The sequence below is a fragment of the Dysidea avara genome, chromosome 5, assembly GCF_963678975.1.
Source record: "Dysidea avara chromosome 5, odDysAvar1.4, whole genome shotgun sequence".
NCBI classification, from domain to species: domain Eukaryota; kingdom Metazoa; phylum Porifera; class Demospongiae; order Dictyoceratida; family Dysideidae; genus Dysidea; species Dysidea avara.
The window spans coordinates 22,907,554-22,930,326 of record NC_089276.1 but is presented as its reverse complement, the minus strand read 5'-3'; the positions used below and the strand labels follow the sequence as shown (position 1 = coordinate 22,930,326).

The 22,773-nt window shown below is 37.6% G+C and overlaps 1 protein-coding gene across 2 annotated transcripts; it reads right to left on the bottom strand.

The window, feature by feature from the left end:
* Positions 1-701: 701 nt before the first annotated feature.
* Positions 702-21,537, bottom strand: LOC136257076 (protein NLRC3-like). 2 transcript variants are annotated; one of them, XM_066050190.1, is made up of 3 exons: positions 21,380-21,537; positions 19,094-19,366; positions 702-3,058 (listed from the first exon to the last, which is right to left on the bottom strand). In XM_066050190.1, the coding sequence occupies exons 1-3, from the start codon at positions 21,408-21,410 to the stop codon at positions 834-836; spliced, it is 2,529 nt and encodes an 842-aa protein (XP_065906262.1). In that variant the 5' UTR covers positions 21,411-21,537; the 3' UTR covers positions 702-833. The 2 variants fall into 2 exon arrangements, with proteins under 2 accessions (XP_065906262.1, XP_065906263.1); XM_066050191.1 differs by lacking the exon at positions 19,094-19,366.
* Positions 21,538-22,773: the final 1,236 nt, after the last annotated feature.

The following is a 22,773-nucleotide window of genomic DNA, read 5'->3' as shown; positions in this document are numbered from 1 at the left end:
GTGATGTGAATACCCTACCCATACATGGTGTTCATAGGTACAGTGGAATTTTAAATTTGTGCGTGAGTGTGTGCCTACGTGTGTGAACTCGCCATAAACTGAATGCCGCTCTTCCATTCAGTTATTAAGGTGTAAGAAATTTCAAATGTGGTCACCACAAATCAAGCACTGTTTGAATTAATAATTATTTTGAGGACTGATATGTTGTATTGTATTGCATTCATTTGGATATACACTACAGTGGAGAATATATTACAGTAGTCCAATTGTTGACCATCAAGTGCCTAAGTGACTGTTCAATTAGAGTATTTTGTTGACAAGTGTATGCTCTATTAGAGTAATTTAACAAGTTCGGTGCATTATACTTTTCAGCTATACAAACAACATGCCCTTCACATTAGTGACTCTGTAATTACTCCTCTAGTTCAAGATTATTATTGTATTGTGTGAATACTATGCATATTTAAACACCTAAAGAAGGTTCACTGGGGTAGTGAATATGTAATGTGGTAATACAGTGGATCCTCAGTTATCCAATGCCTTTGTTCCTATAGTTGTCAAAAGTGTTTCAATAAGTGAAATTGTTCAGATAATGGAGCCTGTTGATTTACATAGAGATTTGTTTCATTTTTCTAATAGAACAGTCATTTACTCTAATGGAGTGGGTCAGATTGTAAATACTTTTGTCCATGTATGGCATGTAAAAGTATATATATCTTCACTCTTCTGTAAGAATATATAACTACATACAATCATTTAGCCTGTGCATTATAATAGCTACGTATATACTCAAAACAATACTGATATGTTATGTTATCACTGTAAAGCTAACTTTAATCAATAACAGAAGATACCTTGCTTATTTCAGCAAATTCAGTTAATTCCAACTCCACTTGGCATCCACGTTCTACCCTCTTTTCATTAATTTTTTGAACTGTTTCAGAAGCATTGTCTGGACACTCTTCTATTCCTAATTTAGATAATGCATCATTATACTCAAGTGCATCCAGAATTACTTGTGCACCTTGTTTGCTAATGGGATTTTTTTTCATTCGTAAAACAGCTAATGTGTTATTTATTTGTAATGTTGCAGCAACGGTGGCACAGGCTTCATCTGTAATATTGTTGGCACCAATCCAAAGTTCAGTTAGTTTATTGTTGTCTTTGAGTGCAGTGAACAAGGTTTTAGCTGTGGCTGATGAAAGTTTGTTGTATGATATATACAATTCCTCAAGCTTGGAGGATGGATTAGTCAGCAGGTCAGAATAAAAATCTTCTGTTTCTCCAACAGTTTCGTTAGCACTAATCCATAATACTTTCACTGCACAATCAAGAACGAGAGTAGTAATGTATTTGTCAGATGCTAAAGTTAAAAAATTAAATGCAAAGTCTATTTCTTCAATGGTAGTTTTACTGTTTTTAAGTGCAGAGTAGAGAGTATGAACTCCATGGTCTCCGATAAAACAATAGCTTAAATCTAGTTTGTTCCATTGCTTTGTAAATGAGTGAGTAAGGAAGACAGCAATACACTCTACAGTGTTTGGTGATAGTGTGGATAGGGAAACGTCAATTTCTTCATCAAAAAATCTACATTCAATAGCATTACACATCTGTTTATTTTCAATTTCACTAAAGCATCGGTATAAATGAATGCACTTAATGGGATCATGTAGGAATGCACTGTTAATTGCATCTGTGCTATCCATATAACAAAGGAACTGTTTAAAGGATGGATTCTGTCCTTTTGTGAGTGTCACATAAAACAGAAACATGTGGAAGTGAGTGTCATTCCCAAAGTGCTTTTCTAAAACTGACAGTTCTTGATCTGGTGGAAGCTGTGATAAATAAAGAGCTGCCAAAAATTCTTGTACAGAATTGTGAATAAAGGAAACTGTTGTTTCGTTTCCAAAGATTCCAAACTGTTCTACAGCATACAGTAGTCCAAGAACATTTGTTTCATCATATGCAACAGGAACATCTGGACAAGTTGCTTCAAATTCCTCGAGGGTAAAGTCTAGTTTGCCCTTATTGATACCATCCAATGATAATATTGAAAGCTGCTTTAACATTTTATTGTAAGGATTTGGTAAATTTTTAAGGTCTTTAGTTATGTTTATACATGATTGGCCAGATTTAGTAGCATGTCGATAAATATTAAAGCAAATAAAGTATCCATATAGCTCAGCTACATTTTTAGGTAAGGAATGTTGGTTTTTTTTGCAAAGTAATACTAACATAGTCATGTTGAAAGGTACACGACACAAGCTGGCAATATTCTGGTGCTGTTGAAGGTAATCTTTGACACGGGAGATTTCTTGTGGTTTATTTTCTAGTGCCTCGTGTATGTAATCAATTTGATCTGCAGGTGTAAAGCCAGAGATCAAAACATTGAGGTCTGTCTGTTCACGGAGGAATGCTGATGCTTGTGGCCGAGATGAAACAATCAAGCTACAATTAGATAGTTCTTTGTGATTTATTATATCAGCTATTACACTATTTTCCCGCAAATCATTTGGAAATTCATCATAACCATCTAACAAAATTAAAAGGTCTTGGCTATTTTTGAAGTAATACTGATTACATCCTTCAGCAACTTTTTGATTTTTTCCACAAAAGTACATAAAAAGATCAATGAGAGATGACAACTTTTGAACAAATGGATCTCTTAAATACACCAATAAAACTAATTTGAAGTGTTTTAGCAATCTTCCCTCTGCCCAACAGAAAGCAATTTCTTTCACCAGTTCAGTTTTACCTATTCCAGGTTCACCTTCAATTAAAATCATAACACCTTCCTTTAAAATTTGTAAAATGTCTTCAATATTATTGGTGGGCTTACTATCTTTATATGCAGTTTTTAATGGATTGTTATTGTGAAGTTTAAGACGTTTGGAAGGAGGTTGATTAATAGATGGTGAAATTGGTTTATTCTGACTTCCAGTCTGTTGATAGTGTAGTAGGAGAGGCGTGAAACCTGTATGTTTACTTGGTGGGTATGATTTTTGATCAGTTTGGTATCTGGTATGTTTGTAAACATTGCGAACACGTTGCTGGAGTTCTGTAATAAATACGCAAGAACATTTCACATATGAAAAACCTTATGTGTATTGGTAGTACCGTACATTGACATTTGCACATTCTCAAAATATTGATTGACCAGAAACCAGCCTCACAATATCATCACAGTGCCATTGCAGCATTGGTGAAGCATAACTATTCCCCAAAATGTTTTCAGTACAACCCAATAAGTGACTATATTTGTGACTGGATTTTGGAAAAACAATCCAAATCGCACATTGGAAGTTTCAAGATAAATGGTTTTAAAGATTCAAGTATAGCAAGCACGCATATAAAATTTACACAAAAGGTGCATCAATCTATTACCTTTCAGACCACTTCCAGTACTTGTAGCTGCTTGTATAGAGTTTCCCGCCAAATATATAAGAAGTCTGAGTAGTTGGACAAGCAAAGTAGTATCATGAGTGCTCACAAAGGAGTGGGGAGTGGGCAAGGGATAGACTTCAAATGGAGGCAGACCATGATTGGATTACAGGTCTGTGCTGGCTTCTTAGTTGTTGATATGTAGCAAAATCAACAGAAAAAATGTCTAGCCAACATTAGTAGGCTATCCGCCAGTAAACTACTGATTCTTGTCAAGCCAGACCCTCCACAACACCAGAAACTGCCATTCAAGTTCTCTACACCACCCAGAAAAGATGTCTGTTAAAACCAGCCTTGAGTAGTTTGAGTAGTACTGGGGGTCAAAACTAGTAGTACGATAGTGTAGCTATCCACTGGAGGTGTTAGTTTGATTTTGCCTGACGTGTCATTTACAGTGTAGATTGGTTTTGTAATATCTGGTCATGTTTAGTGAAATCTTCTGCTGACTAACTACCTTACTAATGCCTTCAGACAAGTGAAACTCGATAATGGCTAAGGCTATGGGCTTGATATTTTCACTGCTAGATGTTATTTCAGTCCAACAGGTGCCTATATTGATATACCACGCACAGTACTTAGAATGCATGCTTCTTTTCTTTTTCAAGGTGTTGATTTGTAGTAGTGCATTATGGCTGTGCTGACTAGCTATCATGTTTATTGTCCATATTTTCCATAGTACTGGATTGATTGCAGAAATGCTTGTTGTACTGTTTTTCATTTGAAATGCTGTGTAATTGGCTGAACTTTGCTGAAAAATAAAGTGTATAGCCACTTCACTTCCAAGTAATTGATGGTTGAGGCATGCATTCAGATGAAAAAAATGATTTCGTGGCATGTCTAGTACCAATCTTCTTTTGATGCATGTATGCATGGTTCACCTGTCATAGTTATGTTTACTAAAAGTAAGCAAAAAAAGCAGTAGGAAATAGCTACCAGCGGGTATAGGCTCCACAGGTGCATCAGGTGCTGGCACATGCTTTGATTATTAAAACTATAGCTTAATAAATAAGCCCTAACTATTTCAGAGACATGATCACCAGTTCGACTATTTTCAGCGGAGTCATCTTCCCCAAGTAAAATATCTGGGGCAGACAAGTGATGTGACTCAGAAGCATGTGTTTGAGAACTAGTTTAGCCACTTGCAGTGCAGCAGTAGCAGTCAGCTGTTGAATAACTGACATAGTGAGCAACTGTACAATTAATTTTACCGGAACAAGTTTTTTATTATGTAATTAAGGCAGGCTTGGTGTTGTTGTGTTGTGTATCAGCTGGTAACAGGCTTAAATTGTTGGGAGAATAATAGCATGCTGACTGGACAGGTACAAGGTACAAGAAAACACACATAACGGTACAAGATAAAAATAACAGAAACAACACACTTAGCAACTGGCACACCGGTAGGTGCATGCATAGTTTTGCTCACTAATGGCGATATTTTCCTGAACCAAAAATCAGGGCTGTCAACAATTACAATCAGTTGCTGTAGTGTTAGTACAGCAAGGGGCACAGTAGCTGAGGGTGTGACTGCTTGTAGCACATCAGCTAACTCACACTCAAAGGTGTTGGCTGCAGTACCATATAGTAAAAAACTTTGGCGGTAAAAAAGTGTGATGAAACCCCTCTGTTGAAAAAATTGCTGGAAAAAACTTTGGCAATTGAAATAATATTTGCCAAAGTTTTTACTGTACGGTACATAAGGATAATGGCAAGTTGTTAACTCATCAGTTAAGTAGTGTAGTAAGTGTATAGGTAGCTAGCGTTGTTTTGTAGCAGTACTTTTGTAGCTACTGATCTAATGATGTGTTAGTAAAGGCGTGCTTCGCTATCTCCTGCAATGCCGAGAGTGACTGCATGTATTATACTTTTTCAGTAGCAGAGGTTATCACATACGTATATCAAAGTATTTGGCCAAATCCATTGCGAAACAATGAACTAGCTGACGTGCGAACGGCAAGCCAGTTGTAAATACTATCCTAAGGGGTGCTTACAACTGTGGGACACATTTCGAAGATCTCCAAAGTCAGCTTGATCTTTATTGCGTAGTGGTACGAGCTGACCTTCATCTCAAGTTCTAGTTACGCAATGTGCTTGTGTGATCTTCTAAAATAATTGGCAAAAAAAACTTTGGCGAAGTGAACGCTATTTGTCAAATTTGCCAAAGTTTTTTACCGCCAAAGTTTTTTTACTACACGGTAATTTAAGTATGCCAAATCAGCTAATTGATATATCCCAGTCAAAGTCTGTACAATCTTGTCTTGGCAAGGAAAGGCAGCTAGGGAAGAAGCAACACTGTAGAACTATACAGACATTGCGGCACAAGAAACACCCCCAGACCACTGTTTGCATCAGTCAGTACAAAATAGTTTGTAGGGTTTGTTGTTAGCAAAGCAACCTGGATTTCTGTCAACTTCGGTGTTTAAATACTCATCATTTATAGGTGAAGGATTTGATAATTTGGAACAAGGCCCTTGAAAATTTGATATGCATGAAAGAAGTGAAATGCACCATGAATCAACAGAAAGGCTTCATTTGTGAGCATCCAGTATCAACATTGCATGGTTGTATCCTAGATACCTACTAAACAGGAATTTCATATATGCATGCTTTTAAAATTGTTAAGAGCAATCAAATTTTTAGGAAAACAGGGTCTGGCTATTAGAGGCCATAATGAAAATTTAGAGGTATTTCAGGACAACCTGTACCAGTTTCTGCTATATATTGCAAGCAGAATAGTGTCCAGTGATGAATGAATCAGAAATGCGAGTATACTGGACCAGTAATTGTAGACAAACTGATAAAATTAGTGGGCAACATGATTATTAGAAGCATCATAAGTGACATTAACAGTGCCCAGTGATTTGCTGTAATTGCTGATAAAGCCACTGATGTATCTCAGGTAGCAAGTATCTGTGTCAGTTTGTTGGGTTAGTAGTAGCTATGAGGTTCATGAAGACTTCTTGGGCCTGAAAAAACTACCTAATACTTAAGTTATGACTATCCACCATGAAGTCAAAGATGTTTTGATGGGATGTACATTGTCTATTTCTCAATGTAGAGGGCAGGCGTACAATGGAGTTAGCAGATTGAGTGGCATAAGGGATGGTGTCCAGCACTATTCAAGCAAGAAGAATCAGGAGCTCATTGCTTAGCACATGAGCAGTTTAAATTTGTGTGTACAAGATGTTTCTGAAAAGTGTAAGGTTCTTTGAAATACTTTGAATTTCATTTACAATTTAGTTCAATTAATAAAGTTTTCTCCTAAAAACAGAGATATCTTTTTGCTTACATCTGCACTTGATTCTATTACAGATACATTGTCTCAAACTTTGGTTAGATTTCTTGTACGAGATGTGCATTTGAAAGTTCAGTTGTACATGCTGCCTGATGCAATTAAAACTGCACGTAATGGTACATACTAACAATAGAGTTACCAAATGAATGCTAGAACAACAGCAGATGCTATTTTGCTATCAGAAATATGCTAAGTGAAGTCAATAAACTCCTTTTTCTTTACTTTACATCATTTCCTGTGACTACTGCCACTGCCAAAAAATTGTTCTCTCAAGACTCCATCGAATTAATATGTACTTGCAGCATGTAAACTGATTAACTTGTTGCTAATGCGCCATTATCAGTAAAGAACTGAATACTTTAAATTTAGTTGTGCTTGTGAGGGAGTTTATATCTTTCAATTCCAGAATGAACTATTTCGAGAAAAATGTAAACATACGTGTCATGTACTTCTGTATTCTAAGTGTAAAGATGCTGTAAATGTGCACTGTCAGTGTGTACAAATACTGTAGACACAATGTCATTACGCCTTGCACTACATTAGAAAGTTAGTGTTGCCATTAATTAATGAGTCTAATAAGTTGTACATAACTACACATATTCAGTTTAACCTAAAAATCAAATTTACATTGATTTTCATGGCTATAGTGTTGTCAGCATCTTGGGTGCATGCCCCAGAACACCTGCTGGTGAGTTGTCTTTTGCCTTTTAGCACCTTTGGTCTCAAAATCTTCCTATGCTCCTGGGAAATATTAGAATTTTAATTTCGATTATGGATCACAGAATGTGAAACAAGGGAAATTGTCTGTAGCTACCTACAAAATACTGCATGACATTTAATGCCTGATTCAGTCATGGGTACATAGACTGAAGTATAGGAATTAAATGTTTACTAGTATATATCTGCAGGTGTAGGCAATCTCCTTTGTTTCACAACTTTCTGTTTCTACAGTTCTTGTGCACATATCATGCTACAATGTATGTATTAGTAGAGGATTTCCAGAACCAGGTCTAGTACTGTAAGATCAAGATACCGTAGAGTCGGGTTGTTAAGCGCATGTATCTATTAAGCGTATATTATTTGTTAAGCGCATACACATTTCCTGGGCTGATAAGTGCACATGGCCAAATACGATGATTACTGTAAGTTAGTTACACACAGCAAAAAAAACGGAAAGAAAAGCTGAAAGTATACTGAAAAATTAATGTCTTCTCAAGCACTTACGTCTCCTTTGAGGTTTCCCTTCACTATACATACAGCAAATCAGCCATCTGGATAGTGATAATCTCATTTATCACGAACTGAAGGATTTCGCCCAGAAATGGGGTCAAAATAATCATCCTTACACACTGGTGTGGTTACCGGCACAAACTATTAACTACTCTATTACAACGTAGTGATTCCGTGATACACTCACCATAATTATTTATTAGGCATATGCGCCTAACAGATAGTATGATTTTTCCAAAAAAAAATTACTGTTGACAGCTCGTCAAGTCGCTCTTCTCCCCCAACTCAATGAGTGTTGTATGGTACTCATTTTGGACTCTATTTACGGTACCTCCCAAGGTTCTAACATTATATCGTCAGTACTGTTGTTTTTGTGCGTGATTTTACCAGGACACCGAGCATTAATTGGAGTTATTAATAGCTTCTAAGCAAAATGCAACATTTCCCCAAAACAAGCACAGTAAAAAACCCAGAGATGAGGATTGTATCATTTGTTTTAAGCCAGCCACTGATAACATGACGGAGTACGTTTGGTGTGAGGCTTGACTTCACGCTAGCTGCGTCAAGTTAAGTGAGGAACAGTGTATCTTGATTGGTAATGCCTCCAGTAATATTGTATTTTTCTGTACCCCCTGTCTTCAAGCACTCCCTGTAGCTTTCCAGTCTTACGAAGGATTTTCACTTGCGGATGCACGGATTTCAACTATCGAGAAATCTGTTAGTGAGTCGCAGACTTCTGCACTACAGGGCCTGAAAGCTGAATTAACAACTCTCCAGACAATCACTTCAAACCTTGCAACAAAGATCAAGGATCTCTGTACTCAGAACACTACTCTACAGGATCAGTTACAGTCAGCTTTATCCGAATTGACAACTAAGTTGACTTCATGTTCAAGTGGCTTTGAAGCAACTAAGTCTACATTTGATGTAGCTGATGAAATAGCTGATCGTGATCGACGTAAAAGAAATGTTATTGTCTACAACCTTCCTGAGGAATCTAATCAAGCTGCTGATAAAGCCAAATTTATTGAAGTATGTAAGTCAGTTAGCAATAATAACATCAGTATTGAGAAGTTATTCCGCCTTGGTCGGAAAGTACAAAATAAACACTGCCCCTTATTGGTCGGATTTGATTCTGAGACTGATAAGCAAAGTATTCTGTCAGCTGCTCCTCGTTTACGCTCAAGTAATGGATTTAAGCAAGTGTACATTGTAACTGACATGACGAAGCTGGAAAGGGAAAGACACAAGAAGGTTGTTACAGAACTCAAAAGAAGATCAAGTGGTGAAACTAATCTTAGTATACATAATGGAAACATGGTGTCTCGTCATCCTCGCACTGAGCCCATACAGCATAATTCAGCAGTACACACTTCAGCTCAAACACCCATGGGTGGATCAAATTAGTTTTCCTGTGACATTGAGGGGCTCAATATACTATATGCAAATATTGACCAATTTTTAAATGAAAGAGATGATTTGGAATTGGCCATTGCTGGCAATGAGCCAGATATTATACTAATCACTGAAATTTTACCAAAAGCTCACTGTAATACATTAACCTATGCACGTCTTTCCCTCAATGGCTATCCTCCTACTTTTTAATTTTGATCCAGATGTTGCTGTCTCATCTTCTGTTTGTGGTGTGGGTATTTATGTTTCTGAGAAGTTGTCCTTTAGTAAAGTCCATTTTGATAGTTTCAATTTTGTTGAGCATATCTGGATTCAAGTAACTCTTAGAGGTCACGACTCACTGCTGGTGGGCTGCATTTACCACAGCCCATCATCTGACATACACCAAAGTACCATCAACTTATGTAACCTGTTGTTATCACTCCAAGAATACTCTCATGTTCTCTTTTGTGGTGATTTCAATTACCCCAGTATCTACTGGTCATCACTGTCATGTAGTACATCATACTCACAAATGTTTCTAGACGCAATTCATGATTCTTACTTATCTCAACATGTAACAGAACCAACTCATTATAGACCAAACACTATAATGTTTTAGACTTAGTTTTTACTAATGAGGAAGCTATGATAAATACCATAATTTACCTCCCTGGTATTGGTTCTAGTGATCCTGTGTGTCTTCAGTTCAATTTATTATGTTACTCTACTTGTACCAAAACAACTTTACCTAGATATAATTTACGCCAAGCTAACTTTGATAAGATGAAATTTTGTCACCCTTGAACATTCACTCTGCTTGGCAATTATTTGCAAAAACATTCACAAATATTCTTGATGACTGCGTTCCTCAGGATGTACCTAGAAGGAAATCGTGTATTTTTATGAACCAAAGAGCCCTCAGTTTAAGAAACAGAAAATGCAAACTGTGGAATAAGTACATCCATAGTAATTCTCGGGATGATTGCCTATGTTACTGTCAAGTAAGAAATGAACTACGAAACTTGATGAGACGTTTACGTTCTAATTATGAAAACAAGTTAGTCTCTCGAGCCAAAGAAAATCCTAGGCAGCTTTGGAAATATATTAATTCTCAATTAAAAGTACACCCATCAATTGACTCTCTTCGTGGTCCCAACAATACAGTTTTACATTCTGATAGTGAGAAGTGCACGTTGTTAAATAATTATTTTGCTAGATCTATCCTCCATGCCTTCATTTTACATGCCCCATGTTGTGGATCCACTCAGTGACATAGAATTTACACCACAAGAAGTATATGCTAAGTTGTCTATGCTCAACCCAGCCAAAGCATCAGGACCAGATGGTTGGCCAATATTATCACTGAAGGAATGTGGACAACAGCTTAGTGTACCACTATCAATTTTGTTTAATAAATCTTTTAACTCTTCTACTTTGCCTGATGCTTGGAAACAGGTTATAGACACTCCTATTTTCAAGAAAGGTGACCACACTATTACTAGTAATTATAGACCAATTAGCCTCACCTCTCCTATTGTTAAAACGATGAAAAGTATTATCAAGGACAAAATAATGGAACACATGGTCAAATATAATTTATTCACTCCTCACCAACATGGTTTCACAGCTGGAAGATCTTGTGTTACCCAACTGCTCACTGCCTTAAACTGTTGGACCAAATCTCTTGAACAGGGCCACTCAGTTGACATTATTTATTTCAATTTCGCTAAGGTCTTTGATTCAGTTCCTCACAGTCGAATGCTCACTAAACTGGAGTCATATGGCTTAACAGGGAACCTCCTAGGCTGGTTAAAGGGATTTTTAGTAGGCAGAAAGCAAAGAGTAGTTATTAATGGTGAAACTTCAACTTGGTGTAATGTTCTCAGTGGTGTACCTCAAGGCTCTGTGCTCGGTCCCCTGTTGTTTTAATATTTATGTTAACGACATGCTTATCCAAGTCAGTAGTTCTGTCTTACATTTTGCTGATGATTTAAAAATGCTTCGTGTAATACAGGATGCTCAGTAGGGACCCGCCGATTATGCTGGCATAATAATGAGCATAATAGGTGCCTGAAAGCATTGAGCATAATGCTAGCATAATAGGGAGAAAATTTGTGCAATGCTATAAATTCTTGCTTATCAAAATACATATCCGACAAAAAGATCGATATACTCTAATAGAACAGTCAGTAACTCCAATAAAATTATCAGGTAGCTGACTGTTCTATTAGAGTATATCGATCTTTTCTGTGACATGCATTTTAACAAGCAAGGATTTACAGTCTGTGCTTCAACCACTTACTGCTTTTCCGTAAAGTGCAAAGTTATTAGAAAAAACATGGGAACTGAGGTAAAAATATTGAGCATAATTTGAGCATAATAGGTAAATATTGAGCATTAATTTAAGCATAATAGGTAAATTTTTGAGCAGTGCAGCATAGCATAATAGGTAAAATAATGAGCATAATCGGCGGGTTCCTAATGCTCAGGATTTTCAGTAGTCACAAAATGATATCAACAAGTGGTAACTACATGTAAGGCATCTCTAAATGCTTCTTACTGCATCTTGGTCCACCACATGAGTATGGCAAGTACAATATTCAGAGTACAATAATATCTTTCTGTGATACAATCAAAGATCTTGGGGTACTCATTGATGACAACCTTAAATTTCATTCCCATGCCACATCTGTGATCTCCAAAACTAATCGGACACTGGCTACTATTCAGAAGACCTTTCATTTTGCAGATAACCACATGTTTGTTACTCTTTACAAGTCTTTGGTAAGACCAGTGATTGAGTATGGTAACATTATCTGGGGGCCACACTACAGTCTTGACCAACAAAACATCGAAAAAAATCCAGCGTAGAGCTACTAGAACACTTGCTGTCTTGAAAGACACCCCTTACACAGAATGTTTACATATACTGGACTTACCTTCATTGCAATATCATCAACTAAGAGGTGATATGATACTACTATACTGTCTTGTTAACAGCCAAGCTGTAAAAACATGGTGCGGCCTTAAAATGCCTGGGTGAAAAAAGTTGTGAAATCAAAGATAGCAGCCAAGAAATGGCTGCAATGATGTCAATGCTAACAATGCACACAGCCATTATTAAAATTTTTTAGCACTAACATAATTGCAGCCATTTCTTGGCCACCACCTTTGATTTCACAACTTTTTTCACCCAGGAATTTTAAGGCCGCACCATTTTTTTACAGCTTGGCTGTTTTTGTGTGGATTTTACTCCTTTTTGTACTTTATAAGGCCCCAAAACCAGCCTATGGCTGACTTTGAGGTTTGTTTTTACTTACATTTCTTCTTTTCTGTGTAGACACAATGATGATTATTGAAGACAGACTTATAAATGTATTTCATTTGCATGATTTAATTCAATATTTGATAACATTATTGTAATACTCTAATAGAGTGCACGATTTTTTTGAGGATTTCTAATAGAACATACATAGAATATTCTAGTACTTCTATTGGTAGATCTATGAAATTACAAACGTTTTGATTATAAGCAGATTTCAACTAGAAATTTCATTTATAAAGCAGACATTAAGTGAGGTGATCAGCAAAGGTAGCAGTGGTTCAGTGGTTAAGGATGCAGGTGTTAGGAATGGAGGTCCCTGGTTCGAACTCCGGTTAATTTTTTTTCAACATATTTTGTACACCTTTTTTACCCCATGGTGACTGCTCTATTAGAGTATCTCAATCCAGCGATTTTACACTTGCTTAGTTTTTTGCTTTATAACTTTGTCGCTGTAACTCTATTGCTATTCAAACTATCAAAAGGCACTGCTATGATGATCAGCCTATTTACACACCAATTTTCAAGTTATTTCTATACTCGGTTTACTCTGTAGCCGTGACAGAAGTTTGATCTTTTTTTTTACATGAATAAATGCCCATAACTCCTTGAAGATTACTCAGATTCACAGAAAATTTGGTATGTAAATCCACCATTACACGCTCTTCATTTGTGCCAAAGATCGAGGCAACCGAGTTACACATTTACATTTTATAGCAATTTTTGCAAAGTGTGTGAAAAGAAATTGAAGCCCCCATAGCCCCCACATGGCATAAGAAGAAAAAAATGAAGAAATTAAAATGAAATTTTGAACGCCCATATCTCGCAAATGGCTGTTGCGAATTTAATCAAATTTGCTGTGTGGCGTACCCTACTTTGGGGACAGCTATAATGCAAAAATGGTGTGCTGTGGAGAAGGGGCCATGGAGCTATGCACGCATGAAAAAGCTGTTTTCTTTCTTCCTGTAAATATACTCAGGGGCGGATCCAGAGTTTGGAAAGGGGGGGTGCACTTTGCTGAATAGTTGAAGACCAAAAAAAAAAAAAAAGGTCGACAACAATAATGGCTGTCCTTTATCAAGTGTATATACTATAAAGTATATAAAGATCCTTATTCAGATCCTCATCATAGCTTCATAGTTAAGATACACTTCCTCATGAACACTGTGACTGCTTTATTAGAGTGATTGGTGATTGACTGCTCTATTAGAGTACCTCAATCTTATATGCATTTTTTAAAGGGATGAAGGGGGGCACATACCCCCTGTGCCCCCCCCCCCCCCCCCCCCCCCCCCCCCCTGGATCTGCCACTGATACTCACAGTGTGGTCGCCGGCTTTCTTGGCCGCACGACACACTACCGTGTGTCTTGATACTGGCATCAATTTTTTTTTGACCTTTTTACCATCTCCTCAGTCACTTCTACTAGAGACCACATGTACAAGCTATACAAGCCCCATGCTACCACCAGGGCAAGATGTCACATTTTTCAGTAAGAGCAGTAAATCCTTGGAACAGTTTACCAGATTAGGTAGTTACGGCTCAGTCTCTAAATGTATTTAAGAACCAGCTTGATGATTTCTTCTCACTTAATTTTTAATTATGTTGTACTAATTTTAGTCTTAAGTTAACCTTTTTTGTAATGATAAGATATCACAGGCTTTTGCCTTCTTTCCTTTTACACATAATAATAATAACAAAAAATTTTCTATGAAAATTATAAGTGCATGCGCTTAAAACCCGACTTTACGGTATTCCAATAGAGTAGTCACCCTAATATAACAGTCAAGCATAAAACAAGTACAAGGAAAATTAGGAATTTTTGGTGATCAATGAAATCATACAGTATGATAGTAACTGTATAGTAGGGACCACAAAGGAGTAGGCATGGCCCACGGAATAATATCACCCAAAAAAACAACTTCAGTTTTTCCTGACGACAATGAGGCAGTATTGGTTAGGTAAAACTAAGCCCAAAAAAGATTTCGGACCAACCCGAAATGCTTTCAACAAGTTTCTACGGAATTTAAAAAATAATTTATTTAACAGAATTTTCTACTGACTGACTGACTGATGCCTTCAGACAAGCGTAACTCGATAACAGATATGGCTACGGGCTTGATTTTTTCACTGTTCGACGTCGCTTCGGTCCGACTGGTGCCTTTTGGTATACCGCAGTACACACAATGCATTCTTCATGGACTTACCAGTGTCCTCCTTTGTGTCCCATTCATCTTTGCTGACAGCGAAAAGTGGCGATTTAGTGGTAGCACGTGATGGTTTCCCTTCGTAACGGAAATTGTCTGTATTTTTCGTAGTAGCTATTTTGATTGCAGAGGAGCTTTTTGAACAGTTCTTGATTCGTACTGCTGTGCAACGGGTTGAACATAGCAGACAACGAAGCGTAATGGATACTTCACTTTTCAGACGATAATTAATATAGCTGGGGCGTACAGTGCCATTCAGATGCGGTGTGCATGGTTCACCAGTCATAATAATTATTTACAAAAAAAGTTAAAAAATAAGTACATGAAATTTTCAACTAGAGTAGGGACCATAGCACATCGATAAAAAGTACTGAAACAAGTTGGAGTATAGTGCACGATACTGAATCACAGTAAAACAATAAGAAGTGTTATATCTGGACTGTGCATTTCCATTATGGTATCTTGAGTACAGTAGGGATATAACACTTCTTATTGTTTTACTGTGATTCAGTATTGTGCACTATACTCCAACTTGTTAAAGTACTTTATATCGATGTGCTATGGTCCCTACTCTAGTTGAAAATTCCAAATTTTTCTGTGTACTTGTTAGGGACTACAAAGGTGAAAGGTGTGGGTGTGGCCCAAGAAAAAATATCACTCAAAACTCAGCCTCACCTTTCCCAGACGATGATGAGGCAGTATTGGTTAGATAAAACTAAGCCCAAACAAGCCCTCAGATTGACCCAAATGCTTTCAACAAGTTGCTACGGAATTAAAAAAAAATTATAAATGGGATTTTCTAGTGACTGAGTAACTGACTGTCTGACTGATGCCTTCAGACAAGCGTAACTTGATAACGGCAAAGGCTATGGGCTTGATTTTTTCACTGTTTGACGTCACTTCAGCCCGAGAGGCCGTGCCTTATGGCATACTGAAGTATGTAAAATGCATTCTCCATGGACTACTAGTGTCTTCCTTTGTGTCCCATTCATCTTTGTTGACAGTAAAAAGTGTTGATTTGGCAGTAGCACATGATGGCTTCCCTTCATAACGGAAATCGTCCACGTTTGCCATAGTGGCTACTTTGATTGCAGAGGTGCTTTTTTAACAGTTCTTGATTTGTACTGCTGTGTAATAGGTTGAACATAGCTGACAATGAAGCGTAATGGATACTTCACTTTTCAGATGATAATTGATATAACTGGGGTGAGTGGCGCCATTTATTTCTTTTAATTTGATGTGGTATGCATGGGTTCACCAGTCATAATAATTATTATTTACAGTTAACAAACAAGTACACAAAAATTTTGAAAATTTTAAACTAGAATAGGGACCATAGCACATCGATAAAAAAGTACTGAAACAAGCTGGTCAGGAGTAGAGCATGAAGTAAAACAATAAAAAGGGTTATATCCCTACTGTACATTTCTGCTATGGTGTCTTGAACATAGTAGGGATATAATTTATACAACACTTCTTATTGCACTACTCCAGCTTGTTTCAGTACTTTTATTGATGTGCCATGGTTCCTACTCTAGTTGAATTTTTTTGCGCACTAGTAAAAAGTAGTGAAACACGGTACACCTAAAGATACATTGGTGGACATTTAATCCCTACTTCAAACTATACCCATGATTGAAACCAGTCCAGTGTAGTATATCTTCAGGTGTAGGTGACCTCCCATGTTTCACTTCTTTGATCCCTAATCGAACTTAAAATTTATGCACACTTGTTAACTTTTGTTGTATCATTGGTATGACTGGTGAACCTGTGTAGAAGAAAGAATGGTGCCAGGCTTAATGCTTTCATTTGAATGCATGCCCAAACTATCAATTACTGAAAAGTGGCCATTATGTTTCGTTTTCAGCTATGTTTAGCCTGTTACACAATGTTAGAAAGAACACTACAAAAAGGACCTCTGCAATCAATCGGAGAACTCAGACAATTCCTGTTAGTAACATAGAGAAGCCATCACATGCAGTAACTATGAATCAATACCTTGCACTGTCACCAAAGACAAATGGGACACAAAGGAGGAAACAGGTAAGTCCATGAATCCAACTACATTAGAAGTCATTCTGTAGGAGAGTTCAGCTACATCCAGTAGAGATTTCAACTACATCACAAGTCACCCAGTACAGAGTTCAGCCACATTAAGTCACCCTGTAAAGAGTTCAGCTATTTATTACAACCTAGTAGAGAGATCAGCTACATTACAAGTCACTACAAGTCACATTACAAGTCTCCTTTCGGCCACTTACCAGTCACCCTGTGAAGAGTTCAGCTACATAACAAGTCACCATGTAGAGAGTTCAGCTATATTACAAGTCACTCAGTAGAGACTAGAGAGTTCAGCTACATTACCAGTCTCCCTGTGCAGTTTAGTTGCATAACAAGCTACCTAGAAAAGAGTTCAGCTACATTACAAGTCCCCCTTCAGCTCCATTACAAGTCACCCTGTAGAAAGCTCAGTGATGTTCTAAGTCTTCCTTTAAAGAGTTCAGCCACATTACAAATCAGTGAAGTCCCCCAGTAAAGAGTTCAGCCATGTTACATGTCCCCTGTAGAGAGTTCAGCAACATAACAAGGAGAGTCCAGCTACGTTATTATAGTCTCCCTGTAGAGAGTTCTAAAATATCATCCAGCAAAGAGTTCAGCTACATTGCAAGTTACTCAGTAGAACATCCGCTACATTACAAGTCCCTGTAGAGAGTTCAGCTATGTTATAAGTCACCCTGTAGAGAGTTCAGCTACAAACAAGTCACCTAGACAGCAGGTGACCTCATGTAGAGAGCTCAGCTACAGAAAGTCACTTCAGCTACAATTGAAATACCTTCACTCTTTGTCATCCCTGACCTATGTAAAGAAAATAAGACAAGTAAAAAGCTTGTCATAGATAGGCTTGCTTTGGGGCTGCAATCACGCAAATGAATATTGTAATTGGGTGAGAGAAAACTGTTCTGTTAGAGTACCAAATTATACACTAAAGACATCATCTTGTTTAACTCTGTTGTACGTAGCTATACAAATAAAGACAGGTAAAATGCACCCTTAAACTTGCCTTACTGTTTGATTGAAATGACAACAAACTGTGCATGCAACCTAGCTTTGCAAAAAGGCGTGGCCAACAAATTAATGACTGCAAATAGGTATTCAGCACTTGAGTATGATCTCAATCATAAACTTATACATATTAAAGTGATTCCAGTGCTTGACTAAAGTATGCTGACTATATGCTTATGCTTGGCTGTTTTGTTGGAGAAAAGTTTATCTACAAGAAAAAAGTTCTGAGCAGCCTTCAAAAGCCTGGCAAAGGTGGTGGCCAAGAAATGGCTGCAATGATTTCAGCCACCAAGCTGTAAAAAGTCTTTTTCACCCAGGCTTTCGAAGGCCACACCCTTTTTGTCACAGCTTGGCAAATTTTGTGTGGATTTCATTCCTTTTTGCACTCTATTTACAAGGTGGCTTTGGGGTTTGTTTTTATCCAGATTTGTAGAAATGACGTCGTATTGATTATTGAAAGCAGAAGTTATAATTGTACATGTTTTATTTATAAACTTTTAGAAGGTGAACAACTGTGAAAGCAAAGCAGTAACCTATTTATTGGTTAAGGATTTGGGTGTTCTGTATGGAGGTCCCTGGTTCGAATTCTGGTAATTTTTTTTTGGTGCTTTTCTACCCAATGGTGACTGTTGTATTAAAATATTTCAAGTCTGCAATTTAACGTTGTTTGGCTTTTGTAGCTGTTACTCCTTTGCTTTTCAAACCATCAAAAGACACTGCTATGATGGCTAGCATATGTACACACAGAGTGTCAAGTTAAGCAGTTTACCCTTTAGCTGCGACAAAAGTTCAATATTTTTTGCACTGATAAATATTCATAGCACCATGGATATTTATCAGATTCGTAGTATGTGAATTCACTTTAGTGCACTCTTTATCTGTACCAAATCGAACTAGGTGTTTGCATTTATAGCAATTTTACAAAAAGAATAATCTAGACCCCTTGAGAAAAAGTCAACATTTTGGCAGCCTAATGAATGGCTGGAGTGAATTTTAATCAAATTTGCTGTGTACTTGGAGAACAGTTATAACATAAAATATGCTGTGCTTTGGAGAAGTGACCATGGAGCTTTGCAGGCACGACAATCACACTTTTTCTGTCAATATATGCACAATATGGCACACTGGCCTTGAGTAAACTTACCAGTGACAGAATCTGGTGGGCTTTCAATATGTTGTGATACAGCAGGAGAATCAATAGCAGTAAACAATTTGTCCCAACTGGCATCTACATCATATTCAAGCCACTTGAAGAACATTTCATTACAGCACTTATCAAGCATAGTAGGATATGCAAGTTCTATAATTTTTGTATCCTCAGCACGAACACCAATACATATTCCTATCTCTTTCCAGTGAGCTGCATACTGTGGAGTAACATACCCTATCAAGTCTTTTAATTCTGGTCTGGATGAAGCTAAAAGAGCATGCAACAGAGTTTAAGTATGTAACAGAAGTGCTTACATTTGTGACTGAATTTTGAAAAAGCAGTCTTAATTTCACGCATGAAACAATTGGGTTTATACAATTCATTGTCCTCCCATTAAGACAGTTATGTACCTGTTGGACTATTTCATCAAATTTGTTGCAATTCTAGGTACTGACTGATATAGATTCCTGCAATGCTGATTGATTGCTCGAGATACCCTGTTTTTTCATAAATATTATTTTGTCAAATGTGACTTTAAGACTGATTTTCCAAATATGATCACATAATTATTTTGTGCAAATTTGGTCAAAAGTATACCCAAATGTTCTTATCAAACAGCACAGTAGTATAATTATATAATGTTTAGTAGGACTCCCCCTAAAATGAATGGCACCCACCAAAATTCTACCAGTAAAATCATTATAGAAGTATCACACTCAATCTTCAAGAAAGAGTCTTAACAACAAATCTGTCCATGTACTACAACTAAGATTATACTGTATTTTGCTTTTTTCGTTGTAAAATAATTTTCGTATGCAAAACTTGTGCGAAAATTTTACGTGAAAATTTTACATAAGATCGAACTACTCTAATAGAGCAGTCATTCATGTAAATCATACGAAAATAGTTTTACACAAATTTTTTTATCAAAAAATTCTTTTTGCACAAAAGAAAGCAAATTACGGTAAAGGGGCTGTGCGATATTACAATATTATCGTATGTTGTGATAATTACTGTATTTGCGTCTTCAAATTATGATATCATAATATCGTATTTAACTGTGATTCTACATATTTACAGAATCATTTATATAGGGTACCAAATTACGATATCGTCTAGTTAGGGTACTGGTCTATCATTTGGGAGCCACAGGTTCTAGATCTGTCACCATCAACTTTATTTTCTCTCTTCTTTTCTTAGTCACTCAACTATACTAGCAAAAAAATTAAAACTGTCAATGTCTTGTGGTAGTTAGCTGATTGAACTCTGGAATTGTTCTTGGGAAGAATGAGATTTTACAGTGCCAATTTAGTTACTATGGATAAGAAATATCTCGACGCATGCGCCATGGCACTACATTGACATCATAATATATATATATATATACAATATACCTCAGTACTGATCTATGTTGCCAAACAAAACCTCCAACTAACAATTTTAAACACTTATAATTTTAACTATGTTCAGCTAATTAAGTAGTATATAGTAATAATTGCCAGTGTATGTTGCTATATGGCTGTTGGTTGCTACCAAAACAAACCTTTGGTGTTTTCACATCATTAGGCGTAGCTAAATAAATAAACTGATAAACAAATGAATATTGACGTATAGGGACGATCCTTGGGAATTCACCACTACGCTATTGTGGTCGACACTGGTTTCGTGTAACTAGCTGTGGGTAAACCTTGTAGTCTGCTGTAGCTTTGTTAGGCCAGAAACGTCGCCCCTTTGCTTCAGTACAGGCGCTTAAAACCTGCACTGATGACCTCTTTTGCGCCGCGCACGAAGGACTATTGGCAAAAACATTCGCTACTGATACTATACTCTATATAGCTACTCCGGCTCCGGAAATGGCTTTCAGATGACTGACTGCCTGATTCTCAGTCCTGCTGAACCCCGGAACTCGACTGAAGTCTAGACTTTTCTTTCTTTGCCTGAATTTTTGAGCCGTGAGCTTTTTTTCAGTTTTTTTTCCCGTTTGTAGCTAGCTATTGGGCCGGTCGACCAATACAAAACACACAAGGATAAAGGACAGTTTGACTGCAGGCGCGAGACTAGGCACTAACAACACGCGAGTCGACAACACGATAGACCCCCGGATGCAGCTTGAGGGCGACCGCCATACATTCTATTATTGTGCTTTATCCCTCATTGGCCATTAATTGTCTATATACTTGAGAGTTGAGATATATGACCCCAGATTAGTAGTTATATATAGCTTACTGCGATACTATAGACAATAACTACTGGCGAGGGTCATCGAGTGGCTTAACTTACGTTGTGATCGAAAGTCGGCTAACATAGCCATCTTCCCGCGATGCTATAGACCTATCATGTCAGGTTTTGACAATGGCTTCAGTTTGCTACCTGGTTTTCACACACTCGCTGACAACACGCACAACCAAAGTTTCCCGCTTTACTATAAACTACGCCCTACAAAAAGTGTTTACATAAATAACATGCTAGTTAGACCCTATAGCTGCTGTGACGTCAGTTTACTAAAACCCAGGTATTCATAATTCTATGGCGACGTCACATGCAAACACACACGATCCCGCTCGTACCGCAACAGTACAAGTCCTTCAGTGCAGCCCCTTCGCTTTCAGCAGATGGTATTTGTCAGCAAAGTGATTTGTCGCAGTATATTTGTCACACGTATTTGGCTCTGCTGAATTTCGCTTGGCAGAGGTTCAGCTTGACTAATCCGGTGGGGTCTATTATACAACTGGGGGCATGCATGGGGAAGGAAGCCATCACATTTTATCGCCGGCTTGCTGAGCTCCTTTCCAAACGTAGTGCTTTATCGTACAGTAGTACTTTGGCGTGGATTCGCTGTACCCTGTCTTTCTCCCTCAGCGGCTGTTGAGGTCAGCGACGATGTGCATCCGTGGAAGCCGCTCCATCTCGTTTAGATCACCAGATGCTTCCCCGGAAATGGGCCTAACAAATGGCCCTAGGGACTTTTAGATGTCCCGCTTTTCAGTTCTTGTCCAGCACGTTTGTCTCTTGTGCTGGGGGTGGTAGGAAAGGGCATTACATCTAGCCCGGGAAAAAAAAAAATCTCATCTTATTACATTACCATCTATTAAAAAAAATTATACGAAACGGAACGGAATGATGGACTAAACCACGGAACGGAACGCTTTCTCAAATTGAAGCTTGCAACTTACCATTGCTGACACTGCCCTTACAGGTTATCAGTGGCACCTCCAGTGGGTCATTAAACATAGGATAAAAATAATTTAAGGATCGATTGTGGTTTCTTGTTGGTTGTCATTAGTAACGAAGTATTAATTGTGGGATGAGCTGTATCAGTGATGTTCATCCATGGTTCATCTACGGATATATCAAGAAGGGCACTTTATGTGGGCTGTTTTGCTTATTTTGTCTTTAAAAAACAGTCTGGGCAGGCTTTTCAAGTCATAGCTAAGTCAGTGTACAAATAAAGCAAGCAGGAAGACACTGGTAACAGGAAAGAGCCAGCTGAATTAAAACTTGAAGGATTTTGTGCAGTGTGTGAGGAGCAAATATTTTGGCAGACCCAATGAGGCTATATTCTGCAAACATCACTGAAGTGTATGCATGGAGTTATTAACAGCCGGTGCAGTGGACTAATGCCGTGTTCAATAGTGAGCTGATTTTTTCTGTTGCACAAATTCAAGGATGTGTCT

Coding starts and splice junctions, on each gene's coding strand:
- LOC136257076 (XM_066050190.1), bottom strand. CDS start 21,410: ATGGCTATGTTAGCCGACTTTCGATCACAAC. Junction 19,367..21,379: donor AGCCGACTTTCGATCACAAC/GTAAGTTAAGCC, acceptor ATGCTCTTTTAG/CTTCATCCAGACCAGAATTA. Junction 3,059..19,093: donor CCCACCAGATTCTGTCACTG/GTAAGTTTACTC, acceptor TATTTATTACAG/AACTCCAGCAACGTGTTCGC.